This window comes from Lynx canadensis, chromosome A3 (genome assembly GCF_007474595.2).
Source record: "Lynx canadensis isolate LIC74 chromosome A3, mLynCan4.pri.v2, whole genome shotgun sequence".
Lineage (NCBI taxonomy): Eukaryota > Metazoa > Chordata > Mammalia > Carnivora > Felidae > Lynx > Lynx canadensis.
The window spans coordinates 88,452,721-88,480,540 of record NC_044305.1 but is presented as its reverse complement, the minus strand read 5'-3'; the positions used below and the strand labels follow the sequence as shown (position 1 = coordinate 88,480,540).

Genomic DNA, 27,820 nt, shown 5'->3' with positions numbered 1-27,820 from the left:
CCCTCCTCCACTCACACTCTGTCTCTCCCTGAAAAATAAATAAACATTAAAATTAAAAAAACAGAAAGTAATGAATATTAAGCTTTCTGTATGTCTTTTAAGGAGTCTGTGAGATTTCTAAACATTTGTCTTAATTGTGTTTGTGTCTTTGTGTAAGAAACAATGGATATCTCCCTTTTTGTAAAGAGAATTAGATACCTCCAAGACATACAGTTACGTATCGGTGTGTACCTGCTTTGCAGTTTTGATGCCATAGTTTCTTTCCTTTCAGACCATATGCTTTTTGAGAAAATGTACATGCATTATATGACAGTGCAGTATATCACTCTGTGTAAAGTATTGTGATACAAGGAAGACAGACAGTAAGTAGAGGCGGAGGTAGAGAGGATAATTTGAATTACAGAATATGAATCTGAGTATATTTTTTTTTAATTTTTTTTAACGTTTATTTATTTTTGAGACAGAGAGAGACAGAGCATGAACGGGGGAGGGTCAGAGAGAGAGGGAGACACAGAATCCGAAACAGGCTCCAGGCTCTGAGCGATCAGCACAGAGCCCGACGCGGGGCTCAAACTCACGGACCGCGAGATCATGACCTGAGCCGAAGTCGGACGCTTAACCGACTGAGCCACCCAGGCGCCCCAAGTCTGAGTATATTTTTGCAGTAAGTGAGTGAGTTGATTTGGTTATCAAAGAGCTACATGGTGAAAACCAAAAAAGTATTTTCGTGGGTCTTGACTCACACCCAGTGGTGATGGTTCTCTCTACGGCCATAAGCCTGATTTTGAATTAACATTATGAACTTGTCACCAGTTTACTCCTCTCCTCTCCTTTACCTAGATTGAAAAATACTATGAACTAAAATGCTTTGGTAGTGGGTGGTAGTGGACTTTTAATTCATTTAGGTGATGTTTGTTGACTGTCTTGGAGTATGTAAATATTGTAGATGCATCGAGAGGCAGCATGATGTTGCCTATTGAACTAGTTCTAAGACCCTGTGACTCAAACCGCCCTGCACCCCAGGTTTCTTGTGTGTTCAAAATATGGCAATTCTGAGCTCATTTTTCATCTTGTCTGGCATTCTATGTTTATTCTTGCAGGTTCTCCATACACGGACACTATTACAGCTTCATGAGATACAGCCTAGGTGTCATTAGGCTGATTTGAAAGTCTTCCTAGAGGTATCCAAAAGGCATTTTTATGGGCCATTTCATCAGTTTAGGTTTTCCTAGGTCCCAAATTCTTACCCTGTCCTAGAGACGTTGGCTGTATGTTCTTGGAAAGAATCTGCTTCGTAATAAGATTACTTAATGAAGAGGGTGAAAAAATTGGTGAAACCACCAATTTTTATTGCATAGCGCGTTGCTTGTCATTGCCTGAGTCTGTGTTTATCCTTTCTTTGAACACCTATGGACAGTGTGGTGGTAATGGAAACTAGAAGTGAAAGAGAGAATGGATGGTGGGCTGTGAATTAGAAAAGTCCCAAAGTGCTTTCTAGAGTTAGAAAAATATTTGACAATGAAAACATGATTTTCTGCAATTATCATTTTGTTTGGAAATAATTAGCTTGAGGGGAAGTCGGGTGGAAAGTGATTGGAGGGCAGTTAAATAACTTTGTGTGTTAGAGTAGAATAAGGCACGATCATGTATAGGTGCATTTAGCGTCATTGATTGATATATGTTGATATGGACATGAAAGCCAAATTGTGTTTCTTGTGACTATGTTAAGATTAATAAGCTATTTACTATTTTGAGTTGAATAAGGAATCAGAAGTATCAACTAATTTACCCCAAATTACACAGCTAGGGGACTTTCTGACTCAGCTCTATCTTATTTTCATGTTACCAGTCTAGTTGCGCTTCTCCCTGGCAATCTCTTTTGGCCACTGAAAGAAGCCTTTCCAATGCTATCTTCTTCAGCCTCTGGCTTAATGGGGCTTGTAGCTGTTTGATTTTCACAACATCTCCATGTTCACCTTGTCGGGTCCTTTAAATATCTTGGCCTTGATAGTCATGTTGGGCTACAAGTTACAAAGTATGTCCCTGCTGCTACTCAGTATTTGAAGAGTTGGCTCCTGAGCTACCACTATCTTACCTGTTTGGGCCTAGTCTATGCCTTGGATAACCCATTAACCTTGTTAACATCTGGACCAGTTTTTGCTCAGTATTTCGGTGTAAGACAGTATAAGATTTACTACTGCTTTTTAGGTGATGGTTTAGTGGAAAGATACAGATTTAGGACTGGGTGGAAATACCCATAACTCTATGAATTTGTCTACATTTCTGAACTTCACAGAGAGCCTTAGTTTATTGATCTAAAAGAAAAAAATAATCCCAACTTCTTGCGGTAATTCTGAGAATTAAGTGAAATAGCACAAGATGCCAACTGTTTAGGCTGTAGCAAATCTTGGGCATAGAGTAATGGGCATAGAGTAATGCCCAAGAGATGACAGTTTCTTACCCTTTTTTCTGGCTTCTGATCTGCACTGCTGTCTCTGGGCATCTGCTGTAGTCTCATCTTCCTTCCTTCACTCCATTCCCGCTCTCATTGTTGAAAACCCACAGGGCTCCTCACAGCATTGATCCGCCCCCTCTGATTGTTCACCCAGGGCCTGTAAGTGTGTTGAACTCCATGGCTCTCCTTGGTGTGGTGTCTGTACCAGGTCTCCAGTGGGTTTAACTGAAAGCAAGCCTCTTATTGGGGATTTCATTCACAATATAACTCTTCTCTTTAGGATTCTGTGTACTTCCATTGCCTCTTTCTCACTCGGTCTGTGTAGTACTCCCTAACTTAGGTATTTCCATTTGTTGTCTTAAGTCATCCAGAGTGTGGATCTTCAGAACATACAAGCAGAAGCATATACATGAGGAACACTTCTAGTATGTATACAAAATAGGGCATTGCTTATCACCCTGTTATTTTTATGCCATAAAATAATATTGTAGTCAAATAAATGAAAATTTAGAAAACAATCAATCTCACAATCAAAAGACATAGAATCATAAAATATCTCCTATTTAATTAGGAGAGAAAAATTTATATAGTACTCAGTGCTAGTGACTATGCAATTGGTGATACTCTCATAAATATGTGGGGACATTATAAATCAGCACATACCTTAAGCAAAGCAGTTTATAGTGAGATATTTAGGGATCTAGTTTCCACCTATGTTTTTCTTCTCATATATGCATATGCATTATGAATCACAGTACTGATACCCTAATATGGTCCAAGGAAATAATCTTAAAGGAATTATCCAAAGTATATAAAAAGGTACACAAATTGCAAAATTCATTGTGGTATTGTTTATTATATTTTTTTATTTAAAGCCTGCTACTTTTGAGGAAGGCCCTGGCCCAGTGAAACATAGGAGAAAAACGTTAAAGACATTGTAGTCAGAATCTGGCATTTTCATGACTTCTTACTAGACTTACTCCATGACCTACTGCATTTATAATAGAATATACATATATATGTATATATAGGTATACATATATATCTATATATATACACATATATATCACGTTAGCAGATAGGCATATATATATATATATATATATATATATATATATATATATATAAACATCCTAGATCTCCAACAACAGAAGGGTAGACATAGGCAAGTAAATTGTGGTATACTCCTAAAATGAAATACCGTGGGATAATTAAAAGAATAAACTGCAGCCACATGTATTACATTTAACAAATTTCACATTTATAATATTGAACCAAAAAAGCAAGTTGCAGAGAGACATATTGTATGATATGATAGAAAGTTTCAAAATACATAAAATTTTTTTATTATATACTTATATGTAACTTTATAATAGTATTTTAAAAATTTAGCTGGTGTACCTAGCAACAATAATGGTTGTCTCTAGGGAGAGGAAAGAAAGTGATTAAGGAGGTCATACAAGGGCTGAAACTATATTTATAATGTTTAATAGATACATAAGTATTCATCATATAATTCTGTATACCTTTCTGTATGATTGAAATGTTTCATAATTTCAAAATAGAAGGATCCATTGACTAACTTGAGATCTCAGACTTTTTGAAACATTATCATCCTGTTTTTTAGAATAGATGATAAATAACAAATAAAATGGATAAGTATCTGGAAAAAAGTGGATTTCTCTTCTCTGGTTTATAGCTTAGATCTGGGACTAAGATGCAAAGTGTTTGAATCCTTTAAAGAAGATAGTAAATATTAATTTTAATATCAATATTTTAAAAATTAGCTTAGGGACTCCTGGATGGCTCAGTGGGTTAAGCATCCGACTTCAGCTCAGGTCATGATCTCATGGTTCATGGGTTCGAGCCCCACATTGGCCTCTGTGCTGACAGTTCAGAGCCTAGAGCCTGCTTCAGATTCTGTGTCTCCCTCTCTCTCTGCCTTTTCCTTGCTTGCTCTGTTTCTGTCTCTCTCTCTCTCTCTCAAAAATAAACATTAAAAAATTAAAATAAAATTAGCTTACAGTTTATGTTTATAAACCTCAGTGTTCATTTTTTTTTAAAGATTTTATTTTATTTTTTTGAGTAATCTCAAAACCCAACATGGGCCTTGAACTTAGAACCCCAAGATCAAAAGTCACATGCTCCACCCAACTGAGCCAGCCAGGCACCCTTTCGTGTTCATTTTTTAAGAAAACAAAATTCATCCTCTTCATTTTTTTTTTCAGGAAACCTTAATTGTTCTTTTCCTTTTTGTGTGTGTTAAATCATAAAGCAGTAAACGCTTTGGTTTCTAGATAAATTAGGGCATGTTGTTTACATTTGTCTTTTAAGAATTATAGTAATTTTGAATTTTTTTTAACGTTTATTTACTTTTGAGACAGAGAGAGACAGAGCATGAACGGGGGACGGTCAGAGAGAGAGGGAGACACAGACTCTGAAACAGGCTCCAGGCTCTGAGCCGTCAGCCCAGAGCTCGACACGGGGCTCGAACTCACGGACCGCGAGCTCGTGACCTGAGCCGAATTCGGACGCTTAGCCGACCGAGCCACCCAGGCGCCCCAAGAATTATAGTAATTTTGGAAGGGACTTTTTAAAATTTATTTCTGTGGAAAAAATCCTTCTCTGTTTAATTAAAATTTTGAATATTGTTTATCTGTTGTTTAGGTAAAAGCGCTTGGATGTTAAACATCTGGGCTTTGTGAATTTTAGTTTAATGTTACAGCTGTATAACTCAGGGTGACGAAGCTAATATTTAAGATGTTGCCACCAGGTGCTATTAATCCAAGATTATTGAATGCCGAGGCTATCACGATGGAGAAAACCTTAAAGAAATCTCTAACTGAAAAATGACTTGTCATTTTTGTTGGAATTTCATTGTAATCCATTAACATGATTTACGCTCTTGTATTTCAGGGAAAAGTGGCCCAGACAGCATGTATGTCAGCTTGCAAGCATTTGGCCACATCCTTGATGCAGCTGTTGCTGGAAGCCGAAGTAAGACAGCTCACCTTGGGAGCATTGCAGCAGTTCAACTTGGATGTCAGAGAATGTGAACGTAAGATAGCGAACCACCCTTCACTTGTTTGTTTCACCTGTGTACTCACGTCTGTGAAAACCAAGAAGTTTAAGCCTGTGGGGTCTTTGTTACCGATGGGGTCGACAAATACGGGAGACAACTTGAAGGATGTGTAGAAATGGCCTATCATCAAGCTGATTTGAGCACCCAGAGTGCCTAGGCCCACATAGAACAGAGATCTCTGGCCACAAACGAATTTGCAATCTAGAGTGGGAGGTAAGGCAGACGTGCGTTTTATAGGCACCAAAGAAAACCTGATTAGTCTGAAGACTTCGGAAGAATGCAGTTCCCAGTCACGTTTTTTTATGTTATATTTTAAGGCTATTTTTACATCTTATCTGCAAACTCTTCTTAGTCTAAAGAACAAATGCGTGTGCATTTGTGAATCAGAAATGCTTTCTATTGCAGGTAAAAATAGAAAATGTTAGAGTGGTTTAAAAACATAGGTTTTATTTTTCTCGAGGCAGTGAGTTGCTGTGTTGATTTAGTTGCTCAGTGTTGTCATCAAGGACTCAAGTTTTATTTATTTATTTATTTATTTATTTATTTATTTATTTATTTATTTATTTATTTTTGAGTATAGTTGACACACAATGTTATATTCGCTTTAGGTGTATAACATAGTGATTCAGCTTCTATATACCTTGGGCTGTTTTCACCACAAGTGCAGCTGCCATCTGTCTCCATTGAAGGCTATTACAATATTATTGACTGTGTTCCCTATGCTGTGCCTTTTATTCCCATGACTTATTCATTCCTTAACTGGAAGCCTGCATTTCTCACTCTCCTTTACCCATTTTGCCCATCCCTCCACTCCTCCTCCCTCTGGCAACCAGCCGTTTGTTCTCTGTGTTTATAGGTCTGATTCTACTGTTTGTGTGTTTATTCATTTGTTTTGGTTTTTAGATTCCACATGTGAGTGAAATCATGTGGTATTTAGGGGACCCAGGCTCTTTTGTTCCCTCTCCTCTGCCACACTTAGAGTGTGGAATTTTCCTCCTCATGCATATTATTCTTTCTCATTTATGTATTGTATTATAGTCAGGAGAGATTCACATTCCCTCAAAAAAACCCCAAAATGCCATATGACCCAGTGAGTCCACTTCTGAGTATTTACCCAAAGAAAACAAAAACACTAATTTGAAAAGATACACACAGCCCTATGTTTATTGCAGCATTACTTACAATAGTCAAAATATGGAAGCACCCTAAGTATCCATAGATAGATGAATGGATAAAGAAGATGTGGTATATATCTACAATGGAATTGTACTGAATTCAGCCATAAAAAAGAATAAAATCTTTCCATTCATGACAACACAGATAGACATAGAGAGTATTATGCTAAGAGAAAAAGACAGATACCGTATGTTCACTTAAATGTGGAATCTAAACAATAAAACAAATTAAAAAAAAAAAGAAATAGACTCATAAATACAGAAAACAAACTGGTGGTTGCCAGAGGGAGAGTGGGGGATGGATAAATAGGTGATAGGGATTAAGAGGTACAAAATTCTAGTTATGAAATAGGGAAAGTCACAGAGGTGAAAATTAGAGCTTAGGGAGGATAGTCAATAATATTGTAATACCTTTGTATGGTGGCATGGTAACTACACTTGTGGTGAGCATTTTGCATTGCATGTAACTATTAAACCACTATGCCGTGCCATCGAGACTAATATAATATTGTATGTCAGCTATAGTTCAATAAAAAAAAGAAGAGGAGATTCATGTTCAAGACAGGAAAAAGAGCCCAGTGTCACTTATTCCTTTTATTAAGATAATTGAAATCTTTTCAGGAGATTCCTAACAGACTACTTTGTTGTATCTCATTGGTCATCATACAGTTGTAAGTTGTACGGTCACCTCCGGCTCTAAGGGAGGCCAGAGACTGAGTATCTGGAAAAGTGATAGAGGAGCATTGTAATTGGGACAGTTGGTTCATCATGAATCATGCCCTTGGAGTTGAACACAAAATTAGTTCTGGTTAGGAAGAAGAAGGAAGAAATAAAGAGCGTTCTGGTGTTCATTGTGCTGTCAGCAAGAAATGAAAATGAACAAAAATGATATGATGACTTGAAATTTTTTTTTGATTCTAAGAAAATTAAAATAGTGGAAAATACTAAAAATCTGCTAATACTTCTTCCCCACCTTTTTATTTTTACTGCCTGTTGGTTTCTCTCACTTGACTCTTGGTGGCTAGAAATTAAGGTTTTATTGGCTATGCTGTTTTTAATTACTTACTTAGTAGAGACTTCCAGTTTCAGTCACCACAGAGGAACAGGTTTCAAAGCTACTTTTCTGCTGTCAATAACTGTAAAACTGGATAAACTGTATAAAGCAGTTTATTTCACGCATTGGATAGCAGACAGCACAAAGCTGTGATCTTTCAGAAAGGGGAAATGCACAAGGTAAACTTGACATTCACTCTCGTTTTCTATCAGAGGGTACTATCCAAACAGCAGCACAGGAAAGTAGAGCCAAAATAAAAAGCAGTGTTTTACATCGAAAAAAACAAAACAAAACAAAATAAAAAAGAGATCGGCATATAGGGCTGGTGAGGCAGCTGGGATTTGTGGGGCAAGATACAAGAGAGCAAGGAGTTGTTTAGAGAAGTAACTCTAGAAGTTTGCTTCGGAGAGCCCTTGAGCCCTTGGTCAAAAACTAAATTGCCATGTGCAGGTTAAAATTCTGTGATTGGCAGAGAACAGCCTCTGAGGATCTGTGGGCTTAATAGGAATGCTAGAGGTCCCACAGTGCTATGAGACATTGGAATTCTGATCAGTCAGAGTTGAGAGACCAGCTAATTATCTTGTACATTCAGTAAGACCCCCAAAAGTTAGACCTTAAGAGTGCTCAAGTTCTAGAGTAAGAGCCAATCTTGATCCACCCTAACAAAGCCTAATTAAAAGAGGCCTGACAAGATAAAGGTAATCTACCAATAAAATAATTGCCTGCCAAAACACAACTCATCTGTCTTTGAAGGAAGAGGAACACACAAAAAAATTCAGACTCTTAACCATATAGCATTGACAATTGCACAGCAAAAAGCTAAGATTGGACATGTAAAGAAACAGGAAAAAATGTGACCCATGAGAAGAAAAGACAGGCAATAGAAATAGACCCACTGATAACAGAAATGTTGAAAATAGCAGACAGAGACTTTAAAAAACTGAATATAAACATACTCAATACTTCAATTTACAAAATTTTATATTTTGCAGAGAGAAAAACTTCTTTTTGAGGAATTTTCTTGGGGAAAAAGAAAAGTAGAAAAAGAAAATAAAAGTCACCATGATCTCATCATTCAGATATAAGTACAATTCCAGGGATTATATTCAGAAATGATAATATCCAGCAGCCACAGAACTTTTTCTAGAAATAGTCCGCCAGATTCCATGCATCTACTTAGCCAAAATTGTTTTACATGCCTCTGTTTTACCAATTAGTTACTTGGAGGATGAAAACATAATGATTGGCTAGACAAATCAAGATTGGTTTTTGCTATTTAGCATGAAGTCATCCATTTCTGAGTTTTGAGAAAAGAGTAGAACTTCACTCTCTATATATAGAGTAGGAGTAGGCAACCAGCCAATGTCATTGGTTCAGCAACTAAGTCTGATGAATGACTGGGAAGGACTACATGACTGCATTTTGTCAGAACTAAAAGATAAAGAGGAATGGAGGTGATAAAGCTAAAATATAGGAGCCTTGAGGAAGAGGAGTGATGGTCTAGGAGAAGCACAGGGGAGGAAGGAAGATGCCTATGTTATGGCCTGATTCTGAAGTACGTTGTATGTCAAAGAAGGAGCATCTTCTACCTGAGGGAAGTAGAGGCAAATTGGTTTCCTTAGCAGAGAGCTAGCTTTCCATTAAGACTAAGAGGTGGAGAGATCACTTTACATACAGTATAATATTGTATTTATGAATGAAAGGGTGGAAACAGAGTTTGTTATCCATGCAAAAGCGGTTCCAGAGAGCCAGTACGGTATCTCAATAGCCATTTGATATATTGGTAATAGCCTTTCAGACTTAGGAATCAGCTTGAAGCCAGCATTTGTAGGGCATGACAGTACCTCCAATAACCATATTACCACTGAAATTTTTTTTGTCCATATATTGTGGAACCACTAAGTTTCATTGATTTAAGAAGTTTTAATGTTTCATTTCTGGTTGTCAGTAATTTGTCTGTCAAGAAACTTTCCACGGACATTTATTTTACTTTAAAAGAAAGAATTCTATTCTATGTCTTTTGCTATACCATCCCCCTAATTCTTTTTTTCTTTAGATGCTCAGTGGTCTATAAAAAATCTTAAAGAAATGATACATAAAATTCAAGTAACTATACAGAGGCGTATAAAAGCAGCCCCAAATGACAAGATAATTAACACTTACATCTTTCTACCCAGTGGTGTGTGCATGCGGTATTTTCTCTATTGTCTGTGAGTCCTTGGAAGAACTGTATAGGTCCTGAAAGAAATCAAACTCTGGACAAGGCAGAAAGTGAATGTACCTTGAGTGTTTGATTCTGAGGCCTGGGCTGCCATTTTCTTAGGTCCCAAGTGAAAAGAGGAATTGTATGCATTGCATGAGCCTGAGATATTCAGCTAGTGCCGTGTAGTCATTAAGAACATAGATTTCAGAGTCAGCTCAACCAAATGGATTCAAGACACCACTTATATTTAGTGTGACCGTGTGTAAATTATTTAACCTCTCACAGCCCCATTTATGAAATAGGAGTAATAATAGTAACTAATATTACAGGAATGGGGTCAGATTTAAATAAGAGAATGCATGAAAGGGTTTATTTCATGGCTGGCAAAACACTATGCATTAAGTAGTGGCTTCTCCTGTTATCATTAGCAGTAGCAGCAGCCTCAGCCGCAGCAGTTAATAAATATCCAGAACTCTCAGAAGGACTTTTGCAGGTCACTCAAACCTTTGTCTATAGTGTATGAATTAGGTAGGTTTGAAGATGCCCTTTTATTTGGGTTAAGAAATTCATTTTTGTTTTTGGTAGTTGTCTGTGAAACTTCTGTGGTTGTCCTGAAATGTCTGATCCAGAACCGATCATTTTCTGATTCTCAGGTTGATGCTCTTGTGAGATATCAGTCAGTCAGCTTGGCTGTTTACTAGAAATAGTAACTATGCTTAGGGCACCATTATCTAATAGGAATGTTGTTACATAATTTTTCCTGACAGGACACTAAACCAAATACGTTTATTTTAATTAATTTATTTTTTAATGTTTTATTTATTCTTGAGAGGGAGAGAGAGACAGAGCATGAGCAAGGGAGGGGCAGAGAGAGAGTGGGACAGAGAACCTGAAGCAGGCTCCAGGCTGTGAGCTGTCAGCACAGAGCCTGACGCGGGGCTCGAACTCCCAAGCGGTGACATCATGACCTGAGCTGAAGTCGGATGCCTAACCGACTGAGCCACCCAGGCGCCCCTAAACCAAATACGTTTAAAGTGGAGGCTATTAGGAATTCAGGAGGTATGAAGAAAATATTCCTTTCCCTTTCAAAACTGGCAGTGGATATTTCTACTTTGTCTGGATTTCATCTTATACCTCCATATGTTTGTATGTCTTGTGTTTGGTTTTAGATGTTGGAGCACTGGATCCTAGCAGAGAAACTGGATTTGAAATACTAACAAGTCTTAAGAGCCTACTACTTTACCTCCTTAACCAAACTTGGGCTCTATATCATACATGCACTTCTTAGTCAGTCTGGGTCTGGATTTGGAATTTCCTAGGCTTTCTCTTTGTGCCTTCTAAATAAAGAGGTCTAGGTTCATGGCCAAGCTCAACTACTTATTTACAGCATTAATTTAGTAATATGTTCACTTATTCAACAAATACATATGGAGCCCCTTCTTTGTGCAGAGTACCATGCTGGAGGCTGGAGATAAAATGGGAAACAGTGGATTTTAAATAGGAGAGTGACTGATTAGATTTGTATTTGTATTATTTTTTATTTTACTTTACTTTATTTCATTTTATTTTATTCTATTTTATTTTACTTCTATTCTATTCTACTCTATTCTATTCTATTCTATTCTATTCTATTCTTTTGGTTAGATTTATGTTTTTAAAAGGGACTCTGCAGTTTATCAGGAGCCTTCAAGACCAGTAATAGGTCTACATCAGGATAGAGATGAGTCGAGAGCCTCAGCCTATTTCTGCACAATAATTCAAGCTATGGAAATGAATGGATCAACTCATTTAACCTCCCTGAGTCCATCAATAAACTAGAAATACTAATCCCTGCCCTATTTGTCTCACAGTATTGTTAGGAAGTGAAATGAGATAATATATATAAAATCATTTACAAACATCCATGGAAATTTTACATATTACGTAATCATTTCTTTACCCCTATACTTTTATGTGTGTTTTTTCCTTTTCTTTCTCACTTCCACTGTTATATGGTTTATGGTGTTAAATATTTTCAGTTTTTAGTTATCTACTCAGGTCCCTAAATTATTCAAAAGACTGGTATATTAAAAGTATAATATAATTAACCTAAATCTGGGGCACATTTGTTTGCAAAGAGATACAGCAGGAATTGAATCTTTTAAAATTTAGAAGAGTCCATTTCCCAGGATCCATCAGTCTTTTGCACAGAATAAACTGGGCCTTAGAATAAGAAGGTAAGAGAGGATGCACCTTGTCGTACTCTCAGTTCTTTGGTGGTTGAGTAAATCTGTCCTTGGTTTACTGTTTGGGGAAGGGCTCCAGAGTCTTCCACTTTGCCATTCTTACCATAATAACCCTCACCACTTTACAAGTCAGGAATTCAATGTGGATCTGCCTAAACTTGGGATTTTGGAAAACAACTTCAGAGTAAATTCATGACCTCACTGAGCCTACTGTGATAGAACATAATGGCAGAACACCATTTGTCACTTACCCTCCATAAGTCCCCACTCTAACTGAAAGATCAGATAGCTTTCTGCATCCCTTAAAGAATTAGCTTTAGCTCAGAGACGCCTGGGTGACTCAGCTTCAACTCAGGTCATGATCTCACAGTTTGTGAGTTTGAGCCCCGCATCAGGCTCTGTACTGACAGCTCAGAGCCTGGAGCCTGCTTCAGATTCTGTGTCTTCCTCTCTCTTTGCCCATCCTGCCACCCCCTCTCTCAGAAATAAATAAACATTAAAAAGAATTAATTTTAGTAGTTCCTAAAAAGTTTTAACATTTTAGTGTCTTTGTATATATTCACTAAAATAAATGGCTTCGAGTCCCCTTGTGGTATAGACTCAGGTGTGTTTTAGCTAAAGGTAATCAGGCAAACCTTTATAGGCTTGCTTAGGATTTTGCCACTGGGGCTTCAGAATCTTCATAAAGTGGTCTCTGTGAACCTTAAATGCAAGGCCCAAACAACTGCCAGTTGGGATAAATGTTTTGATTCTCTGTACTACGTGAGTCCACCTATCCTTGACTTCCAATTCCATATAGTTCATTATCTACCTTCGGTCACTCACATATGAGTCTCTCTTAGAGCATTAGGCATTCCTTTACCTATCCCTTCTCGATGTGAGGGAGAGAGAACAGAGTCCTCAGGACCCTGGTGAGAAACATAAGGAAAGCATATGTGACAGATCCACACTGTATCATTCTTCCTTTGCGGCCTTTGAAGTTTATATTATGCGAACGCAGTCCTGGCCCTTAAATAACATCTAAGCCAGTGTTAAACCCAAATCTGCATCAGCCGACCAACCAAACTGTTAAAATAACTGCTAGCCAGTACATTCAAGCAAGCCTCTCCAGCGAGATGCCCTATAGTAATTAATTTGTCAGTCAAGATTATGTTTAGTTGTCCTTGAATAAGTAATGCAAAATGCATATCCATACAGTTTTCCCTGTTTTTGCAGAGATTCCCTAGAACACTCTTACATTTCCGTCTGGATATAATTTTTTTCTTCTTTACCTTTATTTTGCATATCACCCTTTGAGCCGTGTTTATTTAGATCTGAGTCACAGGACAAGATTCAATAAGGAGTGGGACATAGAGCAGGCTGCTATCTTCTCTGGCAAAGAGGATGCAATGGAAAGCCTTCTGGAGAAGGGGAGGGATCAAGGTTCCCCAATTTCTTGCAGTACTCTTGCATTTACCAAAGAAATATGGTGAGATTATGAAGACAGCTGGAATATCAGTACATAACTTGAAAGATCAATTTATGCACTTCATTTTCAACTCACTCAGCTATTCAGCTGCAGATAGAGGGGTACTGCAATAGAGCCTCACGATGGCTGTTTTCTTGGATGTTTGAGCTCCACGTTCTACCAGGGATCAGAGTTTGCCCCATTTTCTTGTTTGCCCAGTGTCGTTAAAAGATTTCACATGACTCATATTCTTCAATTTCTTTAACTTGATCGGTGACAGCACAGCTTTGTCCTCCAAAGCTTCACCCGCAGTGAGAACTTGTTCCCTGATGACTTAAGATAATACCTTAATTATGAGCTTGGCTGCCACATTCCTCAGACTGTTGACTTCCTGGGAAACCATGGGAGGTCTCAGTGCCCTTTTCCCTGCCATAACCTGCTAACCAATTTCAAACAGTCTACTTTTTCTCCAAAGTCTTTGTTTGCCAGCTCGATCCCTAATAATCTGTCTTAATTAAGAGTATGTTTATTTGCAAGGAACAGAAATCTCTTCAAACCAGTTCAAGAATAAAGGAAAGCTTATTTTAAATATATGCATTTCATAGAATCCAAGAAAAAGGTAAACAGTAAATCAGTTAAGTTAGGGATCCTATTTACCCTGATTGTTCCTGTCTCCTTAGCACCTAGCACAGTGCCTGACATATGGTGCTTGCTTAATATTTATTGAATGAATAAAAATGATTCAGTTAGCAACTGCTTCCATTTCTGGAGCTCTTCGTCAGCTCTGAGGATGGGAGGGAGTATAAGTAGGAAGTCGCTCGGATGGATGGCATAGCAAGACAGCCTGGGATATAGTTGGAATCCTAAGGAATATTCTTTTAGGAGGATGTACAACTGGCAAGGCAATGATTAGCAACTTTAGTACACATATCCTACCACCAATTTCTATGGATTATAAAGCCATCTTGCCATCAACAATCAATTATCAATATATAAGCTGCGTAATACGTAGTGATTAAAATTGTAGGTGATAGATTGGTCTTTGAAACCTGGATCTTCATTTTAGTGGTCTGGGTATGCTTAACTCCCTTAGTTTCTTTATTTGTAAAATGAAATTACAATTGGTGTAAATCATAGAGTTGTTATGATGATTAAGTTATTACTCATAGTAAATGCTCAATAACTGTCCTCATTGTCACTGTTATCATTATCATTAGAAAGACTAGTAGGCTGGAAGTCAGGAAACTTGTATTATAACCTCCCTGCTGCCACCAACTAGTTGTACGGTCTTGAAAATTCTTTAAACCTGTTTGGGCTTGAGGCTTCTCATTTATAAAATGAGAACGTTGGGCTGCATGATTTCTAAATTTCTGTTTAGTTTAAAGATAACATTATTTATTGTGGGAGGAAAGATCATGTGGATATTTTTATGTCTGTAGAGAGTTGTTGTAAGGATTAAATGAAATAATGCACATGAAATGATTTACAGATCCTATATACATGAATGTTTGTAAGCATTAGTAAGTATTACATGTTTATTAGAGCTTTCATCATTAGTTATGTACAATGCCATGGTCCCCAGGGGACTTATCCTCAGAGTATATGGAAGCAGAAAGCAGGTTTTGAGTGATTTCTGTCAGGGGCTCTTATAAATTCATTGACCCTTGGAATAGATCAATAATTGTTTCCTCAAAGACACTTTCTATATAATTCTTTAAGGCAGGATTGCTTCAGAGTCTGTTTTATACTATTTACCTTTGGATAACATTGGCTTAGGAAGAAGTCAAGCTGTATAGTCCAGACCTGAAGTACTACAGTCACCTGTGAAGATGTTAGTGTGGTCTTGGGTCAAATCGCAATTGCAACAATGAAACATATTAGTTAAGCAGTCCTGAATTTCAGAAGACACTAAAGAGTATGAACACATCTCTTGGAGACTCGGTTATCGGGACATGAATACTGGTAGAAATAGATTTAAAGAAGAGAAGTTGGCTCTCTACAACATTAAATGAATCTTGGAAATGTTAAATCATTGTAACAAATGGCACCATTTCATAAGGGATTCTTGTGAAAAGTTTAGAATTTTCTTCCTTTCCAATTCAAATATATTTTTTATACTTTATCGAAAGGACACTTTTCAGATTGTATCTTAAGCATTTGGTACCTCTTCAAATCTTAAAAAGAGAGCCATCCTAAGAATATAAGGTTTGAGGAGTGACAAAAGGAGGAAATTTGAGCTTAGTTAAGTTTTAAATCTGATCTCTCTGGGTTATATTAAAATAACAGATGCTTCTTTTCATGTGGCCTGTATAGTGCTTGAAGATGCAAATGTCCTATGGGTAGGCTATTGAAGGACATTTTGTGTGTTTCAGTATCATTAATTTCAGATCCCTTAGCTTCTATCTTGAGCCTCATCTTTATGAATTATAATTTTAAAACAAGCTTTTGCTTTCTGCTCTCTTTCATCTGAGAAACATTAAGGTAAGAAGATTAATGATAGACTTTGGGTTCATATGCAGAAAAATAAACTTGTTTTTTTATAATTTGCAGTGCTGTGCACATGTGAAAGTCTAAGGGTAATTAGTCATTAATGCTTTTAATATGATGGAGACAATAACTCATTCCATGAAGCAAACTCCGTGGCTAATGAATTTTGTCTTTTGGTTGATTGACTGGCTAATGGAATCAGAAAAATATTTTCTATCTCTTCTTTACAGTAATGCTTTCATTCTCTACTGGAAGTATATAGGAATTTGCGTAGCCAGTCTTAACAGAGTGTATTTTTGTTTATTCATTTTATCGTTTGTTTTCCCCTTTTCTCAGTTTCATTTTCCATTCCTATTTCTAATTCTCATTTTCATTCAGTATCTTCAGTGAAACTTACAGATTTGCGGGGGAAGATTCATTAAGTTGGCAATCGTGTATATATACATACACACACACACACACACACACACACACACGGGTGTGTAATCAAGAGTTCATTCTCTACATTCTTTGTTTTCTCTGCAAGACCTGGAACACTGTACATATTTTATACAAGGAGTCAGATTTAAAACTCAAGTATTTGGGCTGAAAATAGAGGCCATAGTCTGGAATCATTTTCTCAGGTACACAGCTCCCAATCAACGTATTGTGCAAAAGTTTCTTTGGGAACTTACGGATTATATGGCTTTGTCCCTCCCCCACTCCCAGATCCCTACCAGTTCTTCTTAATGCAGGATTGAGCTTGGATTTTCAGATCTAAAATAATGTGGGAAGAGCACACACTGCAAATATCTTCCTTCTATCCAAAATAGGCAGTACAAAAGCCATGCTTTGTTTGCTGTTGTTTTCCCATGACTATAATGCTTGTCATGCTAGGTGCTATGCTATTATGATGCGCCTTTCTGCTATGGAGTACCCAAACGGAAGTCTTCCCTGCCATTAAAATGGCAATATCACTTCTCTTTGACTGTGGATGATGGGCCCTGTACCTTCTGAGAGGACTCTTGTCAGACATGGGTCAGTGAGTAGTGCCCACTCAGCAGTTATTCTGGCTTATGGGCTGAAGTTCCTTGAATTCCAGAAGAGAAGGAAGTCATTGTCTCTCTGAGCCCATTGCCAGACACCTGGTCATTTGATAGTAGGTGCTGCCAACCTGAGCAGCGAGGGCAGGCGACTTGCTCTTCCTCACCATGGCCTCAGATACCATCCTTGTCAAGCAAATGGAGATGGATCCTTCTGCTCTAACCTTGTTATACATCACTGTCAAGCTCTGCTATTGGCTTCCAGAGATTGGCCAACACAGACAAAGTACTTTTTCTGGTAGCAAATGTTACCTTGGGTTGTTTGTGGGGCATAACAGTGATGAGGGAATACAAAAGACCTGCCACATGAGGGATCATAATTTTGAATTAAGGTTCTCTTTCTGTGGCAAACTCTCCCATACCCTAAGTTCTGTCTGACTGTTTGGAAAATGTGGTACTTATCCCATCTCTAAATAAGGACGGTGACTGATTCCTCTTTGAAATTGGTTTGAGTTTTCTTCCCGATTTTATTTTAAGAGATATTTTGGGGGGTGTGAGGATGGTGGCCAAGAGATTTACCTTGAACAGCTGGTAGTTTCCAAAAGGCTCTTTTCCTGCTGCATGGCTTTGGAAAGGAGAATACCAGATTTTTTTGTTGAAGTGATATTCCAAACTTAGTGCTCCTTCCCTCTTTCTCTACATTTTCCGTTTTAGCTGTTTCAGATTTTAGTCCTTATTTTTTTCTCAACTTTAAGACCTTCTACACTTTGGAAGTTTCAGGGACCAGAAAGATTAAGAAATGCCATTTCAAAGAAGGAAAATAATAAAATTATATTGTGGTTATTACTCTTTTCCTGTCACTTGACCCTGGTTCTGGACTTGGTAAAACAGGTTTTCTTACAGTAAAACGAGTATATCGTAGCAATTTCTTACTCTCCAAAGCCTTTTTACTATTTCTTCATTAGAAAGTTAGACAATTATTTAAAATGTTCATGAATACCCGTGATTTGCTTCAAAACTCCCAGAAGCATTTCTAGGCAGAAATGAGCCAGTAGAAATAGTAGCTCATCTTAATTATTGCAAACCCAAGACCTCACCATTAGCCCCAGACCAGCGTATGGCCATCTCTTTCTGTTATATCAGCTAGCTCCAAAGAGCACCTCAGCTAAAAGTTATTTTATTTCTTTAGCATTGCTGCCTCCTTCCCTTAAGCCGTTTGTGCATCCCTTTTACTCACATGGGCCCAAATCTTAATGCTTGCAGTAAGCCGGAATCTGTCGAGAATATCTGATGCATTCACTGCTCCTGCTTGTCACCAAGTGTTTACACTGGGGCATTTTATACATTACATATTTTCTTTGGCCCTCACTTCATGTCTTTGGGGCTGAGGCCAGTAAACTGTTGGTTTTAATTGGGCCGTTTTATAGGGTGTAAACCAGGAAGGCATATTAAATGCCATGTTTATTTAAAAATTATTTTAATTGTTGAAAGTTGACAGACTTCTACTCAGGTGTACAAGGAGTTCCCATAACATTCTAACCCATCTACTGTCTTTAGGTGGAACACACCTTATACATCTCAAAAAATTGATGAAAGTTCTAGATTTTATAAGACATTTTCAAAGAAAAAATCCCATGTCTTTTCAATCATTACATACTCTATCTAGCATTTCAGCATTTAACAAATTCTGGTTTGAGTTAATCTATCTAGTCTACTTTTAGCATTACAAATTGTAAAAATTTACCTTCTTTCTCTCTTCCTTTAGTTTATCTATTTGTTGGGGGGATGTGTGTGTGTGTGTGTGTGTGTGTGTGTGTGTGAATGAGAGAGAAAGGGGGAAAGAGAGAAGTTGAGGAGACCTACTACAATTTCTCCAAAAGATCACCTTAGCATTTCCAATTTTTATATTTCTAAGATTGGAATTTAGAAAATAGGAGGAAAATATCACTGCCAACACTTTCATTTAGAAAAGCGAAAAGTTTCCGGTGAGTCATTCCGGTGTATGGAATTCGTAAGTTTTGCCTATAAATTTCTGTTGATCTATATTTTACTTCTATTTTCCACCCCTTTCCTGGGAAGAGAAGCTTGTATGGTAGGGTCACTGGTGGGATAACACACACCTGAATGGGTGAATCGAGACCTGTGTCTTTGTGCTTGATCACTAAGTATCTGTGAATAATACACTAATGTCTTTTAAAATCTTTTTACTCATTTGTTATATGGGGATTGTTTGGACTAGGATATCCAATTGAACTACATGGGTAGGAATTAGCCACTCAAGTGGGATGAGGTAGGTTTGGAAGGATATTCTAACTAGTAAGGCAGGTGTTCATATAAATTCTGGGAGGAAATTTAAAAGTGTGGCATATTAGAGAACTAAAACTAGTTCATTATGACTGGAGGAAAGGTGAAACAAAGTGGGGTAACCAAGAGGCAATGGTGAAAATATAATCCTTGTTAGGTGCTGGAAGACTTATTGAGAAGTATATACTTGATTATAGGTACGTAGGGAGCTGGTCATATGTTTTATGTATGAGAATGACATGGTCATTTTCTGCTTTAGGAAAATCACTGTGGCAAAATTGTGGAAAATGCAAGCCTAAATACAGAATCTTCAGTTAGGAGTAGGGTTGCCAGATAAAAAAACAGGACGCTCAGTTAAATGCGAATTTCAGATAAACAATGAATAATTTTATATAATACTGCATGGTACATGCAAATGTCAGGTAAGAGAAGGCCTGGATAAGTGTTGCTTTAATAAGAAGGAATCCAAAGTAAATTTTAGAGAAAGTACTTTTAGGGGAAGTAGGGGTGGTAGAAACCAGATTGCAGAGAATTCAGGAATGAGTGGAAGAATAAGAAGTTGAATCCGTGCTTGTAAATAGCTCTTTCAGAAATGGAGTTTGAAAGAGAAGAAAGCAGAAGTTGTTTATTTTATTGCCTCTGAGAACTTCAGTGGAGTGGTTATTTTTATGTTGCCACTGTTCAGCCTAATGATTTAGGACAGTTTAATAGCAAGTGACACCAAACATTTTCTATAATGTGACCAACAATAAAAGAAAAATAATTCTTCCTTAATTTTCTTCGTAGGTATCAGTAAAATTTGCCTCGTCATCTTTCTCTTCTTTTTGTCATTCTGAATGATGTACCTTTCTTCTGAATGATATGCCTTGCTGGAGAAATACCAAGTCTCCTCCATTTTTCACCAAGTCCCAGCAGTCAGCCTGTTTAAGGCCTGCCCTTCCCCTCTGAGTCACTGGAATCTTTTTGTCAGCTGTCTGCCTGTCAGTGGATGGAAACAAGGTGTAGCCTAAGCCCCTGCCCAGACAGTTAACCAGGGAAAAGAGTGAGGTTCGCTATTCTTCCCTAGAAAAGCATTTCTGAGGGCTTTTCAACAAGGATCATTTTAAAGACAGGAGTGCTTTTAATACTTGAAATGTTCATTTATCTCCTATACCTTCTAGCACTTAAGATATTCCTTTAAAAGCACCAGTTTATCATGGAAAGAAGTGGCTCATGTGCCTTAAGAAACAACGATTTTCATTTCCTTTTCTTCCAGCCAACCTAAATTCTTTTTAAACACTAATCTCCCTCTCAGCAGTACCTAGGAGTTAAAATCCTTAATGCTTCCTCTAGAGCTCCTGAGTTGTGTCCGAAGTCCTTTCCTTGACCCTTTACCCAGTAAGTATCAGCCAAAGGGCTAGCGTTGCACTAACAAAGATTCTCTTCTCCTTTTGTCTTTGTTTGTTTGTTTGCTTTAGGGGAAAAGGAGAAAAGGGAAAACACATCCTAAACTGAGTTCTCAGTGGCACAGTTTATATTCTCTAAGTAAGATAGATCCTAAGTTTAGGTCTTGACTTCTTAGGTCTAGCCTATGTAACCAGAATGGGAGAATGGTATTTATGTTGATATTCATCTAATGCAAACATTTAATGTGGCTGTTGGATCATTGTTTTAATATTTTACAATAAATTTCCATTTTAGGGGAAAAAGTTCCCAGCTGATAATTAGAACAATTTCATGAAACAAAGAATCAAAGCTAGTAAATATAGAAAATGTTCATTTTCTCTGGGCAAGATATACAGAACTTTTACTTTGTCATGTCAAAAATGATCTCTAATGTCAAAGACTTATATTAATTCAATATCTTTAATTTTTTGATTCATTGAAGAAGTGGCCATGTCAAGGGGAAAAGCATATTATTTTATATCCAAATCCAGTAATGTTCCCATTAATTATGCTGGGACATGTATGGCTCTAGCCTAGATATTAAAATGGACCCAATATCCTGTTTTATTGCACTTGATCTATATTGAACTTTGTGTTCCAACAACAATTCTCTGACATCAGTTGGGTGTCCTACAGTTCAATCCAATTCTACAACTAAGTTATTAGTCGTAGACTAATTGCAGACTCCACAAGTTAAGGGGTCGGTCCTGTAAGACTTCCCCTCTTCAGACATCAGCTGCAAGTCTGAGGTGTCCAAGCCACTCACTCCTCTTGCTAGCTGACTACAGATTCAGAACTCCCCAAACTCCCTTGCATTAAAGAATTCACTAGGAAACTCATAGAAATCACTGAAAGTTCTATACTTCTGATTACAGTTTTATTATAAAGGCTGTAACAGGAAGAGCCAAATGGAAGATATGTATAGGTTAAGGTCCTGGGGAAGAGGGGGACAAGCACAGTTTTCATCCTGTCTCTTGGTTGGAGTCTAAGCATGTCACCATCCCAGCACATCAGAGTGTTCACTAATCTGATACTGAGTTTCAGTATCCAGAGGTTTTATATGGGCTTTCATTACATGGGCATGATTGAGTAAATAATTGGCCACATGAGTGAAATCAGCCTCCAGCCCCTTTACCCTCCCTGTAGACTGGGGGTGTGGCTGAAAATCATGAGCTTGGTCTTTCTGGCTTATCCAGCCCCTCCCTTAAAACTCTCTAAGGTCCCACTTGAGCAACCTTGTTAGCATAAACCTAGGTATGGTCAAAAGAAGCTCATTGTGAATAGCAATTCCTATTGCTCAGGAACTTTCAAGGGTATTTGAAACTCTATTCTAGGAGCGGGGGCAAAGACCAGACATGTTCTTTATTGTATCATAGACATCAAGAATATATTTGATTTATTCCTGTAGCTTTAATTAAGTGAAATATTATTACCTTCATTTCACAGCAGAGACATTTAGTACTAAGAACTTATCTGATTGGCCAAAGGTCACATAAGTAAATTCTAGAAAGAACTAGAATCTCAGTTACCTTATCTAATGAAATATCTATCTTTGTGGACATCGGCTTACATTATGAGACTTAGTTTTCCTAGAAAATTGTAAGAACATCATGAAATATATATGCCAAAGAAATATTAACTACTCTCAGTTTGAAAAGAATGATATTGGTGCACTTTGCTGGCTCAGTTGGTAGAGCATGTGACTCTTGAACTCGGGGTCATGAGCTTGAGCCCCACATTGGGCATGAAGCCTACTTTTAAAAAGTTGTAAAAGAAAAAAGAAAGAAAGAAAGAAAGAAAGAAAGAAAGAAAGAAAGAAAGAAAGAAAAGAATTATACTGATTTTTCCTAAAAAGTCTGTCTCCTTTAACTTAGGAAACTTCCCATGTGGAACGTACCTTAGTCATTTCTCTGACTTTCAGCATTTTTCATAGTGTGGTACAATATACCTCCACCCTGTTCCAGAGTCTTGATACTTTTCCCTTTAATGAGTCAGTATTTATTTTATGTTGCACCTTAAAAAACGTTTTGCAGTTATAGATCAGGATGGTTATTGTCATCACTGGCTAGGGAACCTGAGGCATAGCTCACTATGTCCCCAAATTTATATACTTATCAGCTGTCATCATTTAAAAACAATTATACCCTGCTGCTTTTTCCAAAAATGATTTGAGGCCACTTTCAACAGGATAAATTGAAAAAATAAATAAGTTAGGTACCAAAGCCTCCAATTTTCTGCAGTTTCACTTTCTGTGGTTCCAGTTACCCAAGATCAACTGTGATCGGGAAGCAGGTGATGCTCCTTCTGATGTACCGTCAGTAGAAGACTAACACTTCATCACAATGCCTATGTAACAGGTCTCCTTTATCTTAGCACGCAGGTGTTTTATCTTCTCTCATCATCACAAGAAGGATGAGTACAGTCCAATAAATTATTTGAGAGAGAGAGACCACATTGACATTAACTTTCATTACAGTATATTGTTATAATTGTTCTATTTTATTCTTAGTTGTTGATTTCTTAGTGTGTCTAGTTTATAAATTAACATAGATATGCATGTATAGGAAAAACCATGGTATGTTTGGGGTTCAGTACCCTCTGTGGCTTTAGGCATCCACTGGTGTCTTGGTACATATCTCCCTGCAGATAGATAACAGGGGACACCTGCATAAGAAAGAGAAAATGGGTTGAAGAGAAGAAGGTAAGCATACAAATATAAGGATTAATGGAGAGGTAGTATAAAAATGTATTGACGGGCATGATGAAAAATATACAAAGTATATATATAGCTCTCTGAAGGCAACATACATTTCTAATACAAGTTGAATCAAAGCCATTGTGTAGTATCATGGACATTTGCTTCAATCCTAATTTCATAGCCGATGTAAAAATAGAATTCATAATGCTGTGAATTTTAGGAATGCTCTTTCTTGGTCATTTCAAAATCTAAGATCATTCTTGGCACATTTAATTTTAACTTAAGTTCATTACAGTCAACATCATCTAAAGCTGTGCTGTCCAGTGCTATAGCTATCAGCCTCAAGTGGCCATTTGAGCATTTGAGATATAGCTAGTCAGAAATGAGAAGTGCTGTAAATGTAAAATATATACTAAATTTTGGGAAAAAAAAGGCATGAATCATTTTTTTTAAAGCAGACTCCATGCCCAACGTGGGGCTTGAACTCACGACCCTGAGGTCAAGAGTCACATGCTCCTGACCTGGGTGGCTCAGTCAGTTGAGTGTCTGACTCTTGATGTTGGCTCAGGTCATGATCCCAGGGTTGTGGGATTGAGCCCCATGTTGGGCTCCATGCTGGGCATGGAACCTGCTTAAAATATTCTCTCTGTCTCTCTCTCTCTCTCCCCCTCTTTAGACCCTCCTTTCCCACCCTCTACTCCTCCACTCCTCTCCCCACTCACGCTTGCTCTCTCTCTCTCTCTCAAAAAAAAAAATACACACACACACACACACACACACACACACACACACATATATATTTTAAAAAAAGAGCCACGTGTTTTACTGATGAGTCACCCATGTGCCCCCCAAATGAATAATTTTTAAAATATTAGTTTCATGTTGAAATTGAAATATTTTATGCATATTGAGTCAAACAAGATATGTTATTAATTTCAGTATTAATTATTTTGTCTGTTTTTAGTGTATCTATTAGAAATTCTAAAATTACACATGGGGCTGGCATTTCTATTTGGACAGTGCTTTTCTAGAAAATTGATTTTCACTGTTATGTTAAATGACCTACAGAATCCTTCTCAAAATCCTTCTGTAAAATGTCAGATAGCCGCAACTTTGTGTATGTGTTCATACAGCAGGATAATCAGTGCTGAACAAACACATGGACAAAATTAAGTCCTTAAAAGCACAGTGAAAATTTCAAGGATATAAAGTCACTGCTTCTGAGCACTAGTTTTTCTCATCTCTCAGGAAGCCCACCCCTCTCATGGTGGACCCTCAGTTTTCCTAGAGATTGTACACAGAAGTACTGATTGGGAGAAGCTTCTTTTCACCATGATTTTAAAAGATATATTATGAAACTGGCACTTACTTTGCAAAATTGTGAAGCATTTGGGAACTTCCGAGGAAAATTATGACTTTGCACAGATCTGTGTATTTTTAGGATTTTATGATTCCTAACTAAATGTAAAGGAATACTTAATATGCCTATAAAGGAACATGCAAAGTGAATATTTGTTTTTAGACATTTGAGGTGGGGGGTGCCTGTTGAAATATTAGAAGGACAGACTTAGAGGGATCAGATTCTAACTAGGTCACTGACTTCACCTTTTGGGCCTTAATTTGCTCATCGGTAGAAGTCCTCAGTAGTTCCAAATGCTCCTTTCAGCTTTAGCAGCGTAAGTTATAGACTCAAGTCCGAGGTCATCTTTTGCTCTGTTTTTGCCTGTTATTTTTCTGTGGAATATTAAGGTAAAGTCCGCTGCCGTGCGGCATGACGTTGTTCTGCCACTCGTTATTGTCTTGACTTCCTCAACCCTTCTTCCTCTGCAAAGAATCACACAATGCAAAAGTCACTCTCTTTAGTTTAGTGAATACGGCTAAATATTCTTGACCCATCATTTAAAATATTATTTCTTCAGACAAAGATGAGCACTTTATTTCAATAAAGGCACCCAGTGCCCCTTGGACTCCATGAAATGGTGGGAACTTATATTATCTGTCTTCTAAACTTAAACAGAATTGTTTCTCTAGTTTGCTTTGCTAGATTCCGCTAATTTCATTAAGCTGTTTACTGATTCTTCTTATATGTTAAATAAGATGTAGAAATCGACCTCTCTGATCTGCTAGGTTTATTCCTCATAAAACAGCTTTTCTGTCCGGGAGAATGTGTGCTGTCACTGACACCAGCCACTGAATGTGCCAGGACCCTCCTTTCCTCCCGGTGGTACAGTTAGAGGGGCAGCCAGGTGGAGATTGATTGTCTTGTTTACTGAGCAGCAGCATGGAACTTCCTTCATGCTGGTGTCCATTTTCTCACTTATGGGAGATTAATTCCTTATTAATTAAAATGCCGTGTCTGTCTGTCCTAGCTCTCAATGGTCTTTCAGAGCAAAAGGAGCTTGGAGAATTGAACTTAGAAAATCAAACTTTAAAAGTACTTTGCAAATCTGTGTGTAGTCCTGGCTTGGCATTTGCAATCAGATTTCAGTGTCATCAGTTTCCATCAGATTTCTCTCACAGAACTTTGAGAATGTGTTTGAGTTAGTCTGTGCTTCCCTCTGCCCTTTTTGGGATGGGAAATGTAGTGAGTTACATATTTAAGGTATGTAAAAACAGAGCGTGATGTGTGTCAGGGAGTCATACCCTGGCTAAATAAAGGTGCCTGTTTTTTATGATCACATGTCCATGCAAGCACACTTACACAAGTATGGTCAGTTTCATCTCCAAGGTGGTTTTTTTCTCCCCCTCACTCCCCAGCGTTTTCCTGTCTCCTTGGTATCTGTCTCCTTTGCTTACTTCTTTATGTTCTGGCCAACCTTTCTCTGACCAGCAGAGCCCCAAGTGGATTCCCTGTGGAGTCCATCAACTCCTGTCTGTAATGAGCTTAGTGGAGCCACTGTGAAGTGATGCAAGAAGAGGCTAGCTTCCCCAGAGCCACACTTGGTAGTCTGGCACACTCCTTGTCTGTTGCTCCAGGGAGCTAGATACCAGGAAACCATTATGTTAATACAGCAACAGCAGCTCTTATTTTTTCAATCCCACAAGCACCACATGTGACCTGACATGATCGTAAGATGTAAACAAGAAGCCAACATACTTTGGGCCCCCCGGGTACTGCGTTTTCTTTCTCACCTGGCACTTTCGCCCTAGCCAAACCTCTGGTCCCTTCAGTGAGGGCTGGTGATGCTATCTTGTCCATTTTCTGACCTGGAAGTTCAGTGAGAGCAGTAGTGAATGATGGTATCTAGGGACCTCTGGTCAAAATTTTATCCACTGTCTTTTCGACTTCCTCTTATTTAAACAAATGATGGTTTTCTCCGACAATTGCTATTTTACCTATTTTCCAGAGAAGGTACTAGTTTTGCTTTTCTGAAATAAATTTTATCTTGTTGCTCATCTGCTTTTGAAAATTATTCTTGTTCCATGAACAATTTGCATAAAATAGATCTGTAATTTTGTGACTCGGTATACCCTTACAAACATGATTGTTCTCCTAGAGTCATTTCAGAAGAACTAGTTTTATTTTCTGTTTCTCACAACTTGCTTTTGATAAACTCTCAGAGGTCCTATCCAGATACACAGATTATAGACTAAGGCAGTCATTTTGATTTCTCAAAGCCCTTTCTAATCTGACTCTACCGTTTTATTCTAATTAGCATTCTATGGTGTTTATAAAAATGGTTTTTTTCTTCAGCCAAATGTGAATGTACCTGATAATTTTAAAGTTTATTTAAATTTTTTTTTCCTTCCCCCTCTAAGTGATAGTGTTAGTTAATTATAAGATCAGCCTTCAAGAAGTGTAGAAAGCATTTTGAAATTAGTGGAATCCCTTCTTTTTCTCTTTTGGTAATTTTATATCATTATAAATAAACCTACAGGATATTTTTGAGAAATTAATATTGTTTTTAGAAATGATTGCCGAACCACATAGATTTAAGTGTGTAGGAGAATATGAAAGAACGTTGAATATTTGGTAAGTAAAATACTTTTTTTGTGTGATTTTATTTCCCCGTTTATGCCTTCACTTAATAATATGCCTTGTTTTCTGTAACTTTTATACCTCCTTTTTATTTTCTTAAATGAAAATATTTCCTTCGTAAACTTTGATGAGTTGGCAGTTTCCTCATTAAAAGATTTTTCACATTTGCAAATTGGGTCTTGGAGTGAAGCCCTGATACCAGCTTCAACTCTGAAGTCCCTACCATGATGGTACAAGGGCAGGAAAGAGCTGCTGGGGAGAGCC

General features: G+C 37.6%; 1 protein-coding gene across 5 annotated transcripts in view; it reads left to right on the top strand.

Moving 5' to 3' along the window:
- The window catches only part of EXOC6B (exocyst complex component 6B), a 611,818-nt gene that overhangs the window by 422,712 nt on the left and 161,286 nt on the right, over nt 1-27,820 (top strand). For all 5 annotated transcript variants that reach the window (XM_030310833.1, XM_030310832.1, XM_032592666.1 and 2 more), the window contains exon 19: nt 5,372-5,513. In XM_030310833.1, coding sequence (XP_030166693.1) covers nt 5,372-5,513 — 142 coding nt within the window. The remainder of the gene's footprint in view (nt 1-5,371; nt 5,514-27,820) is intronic.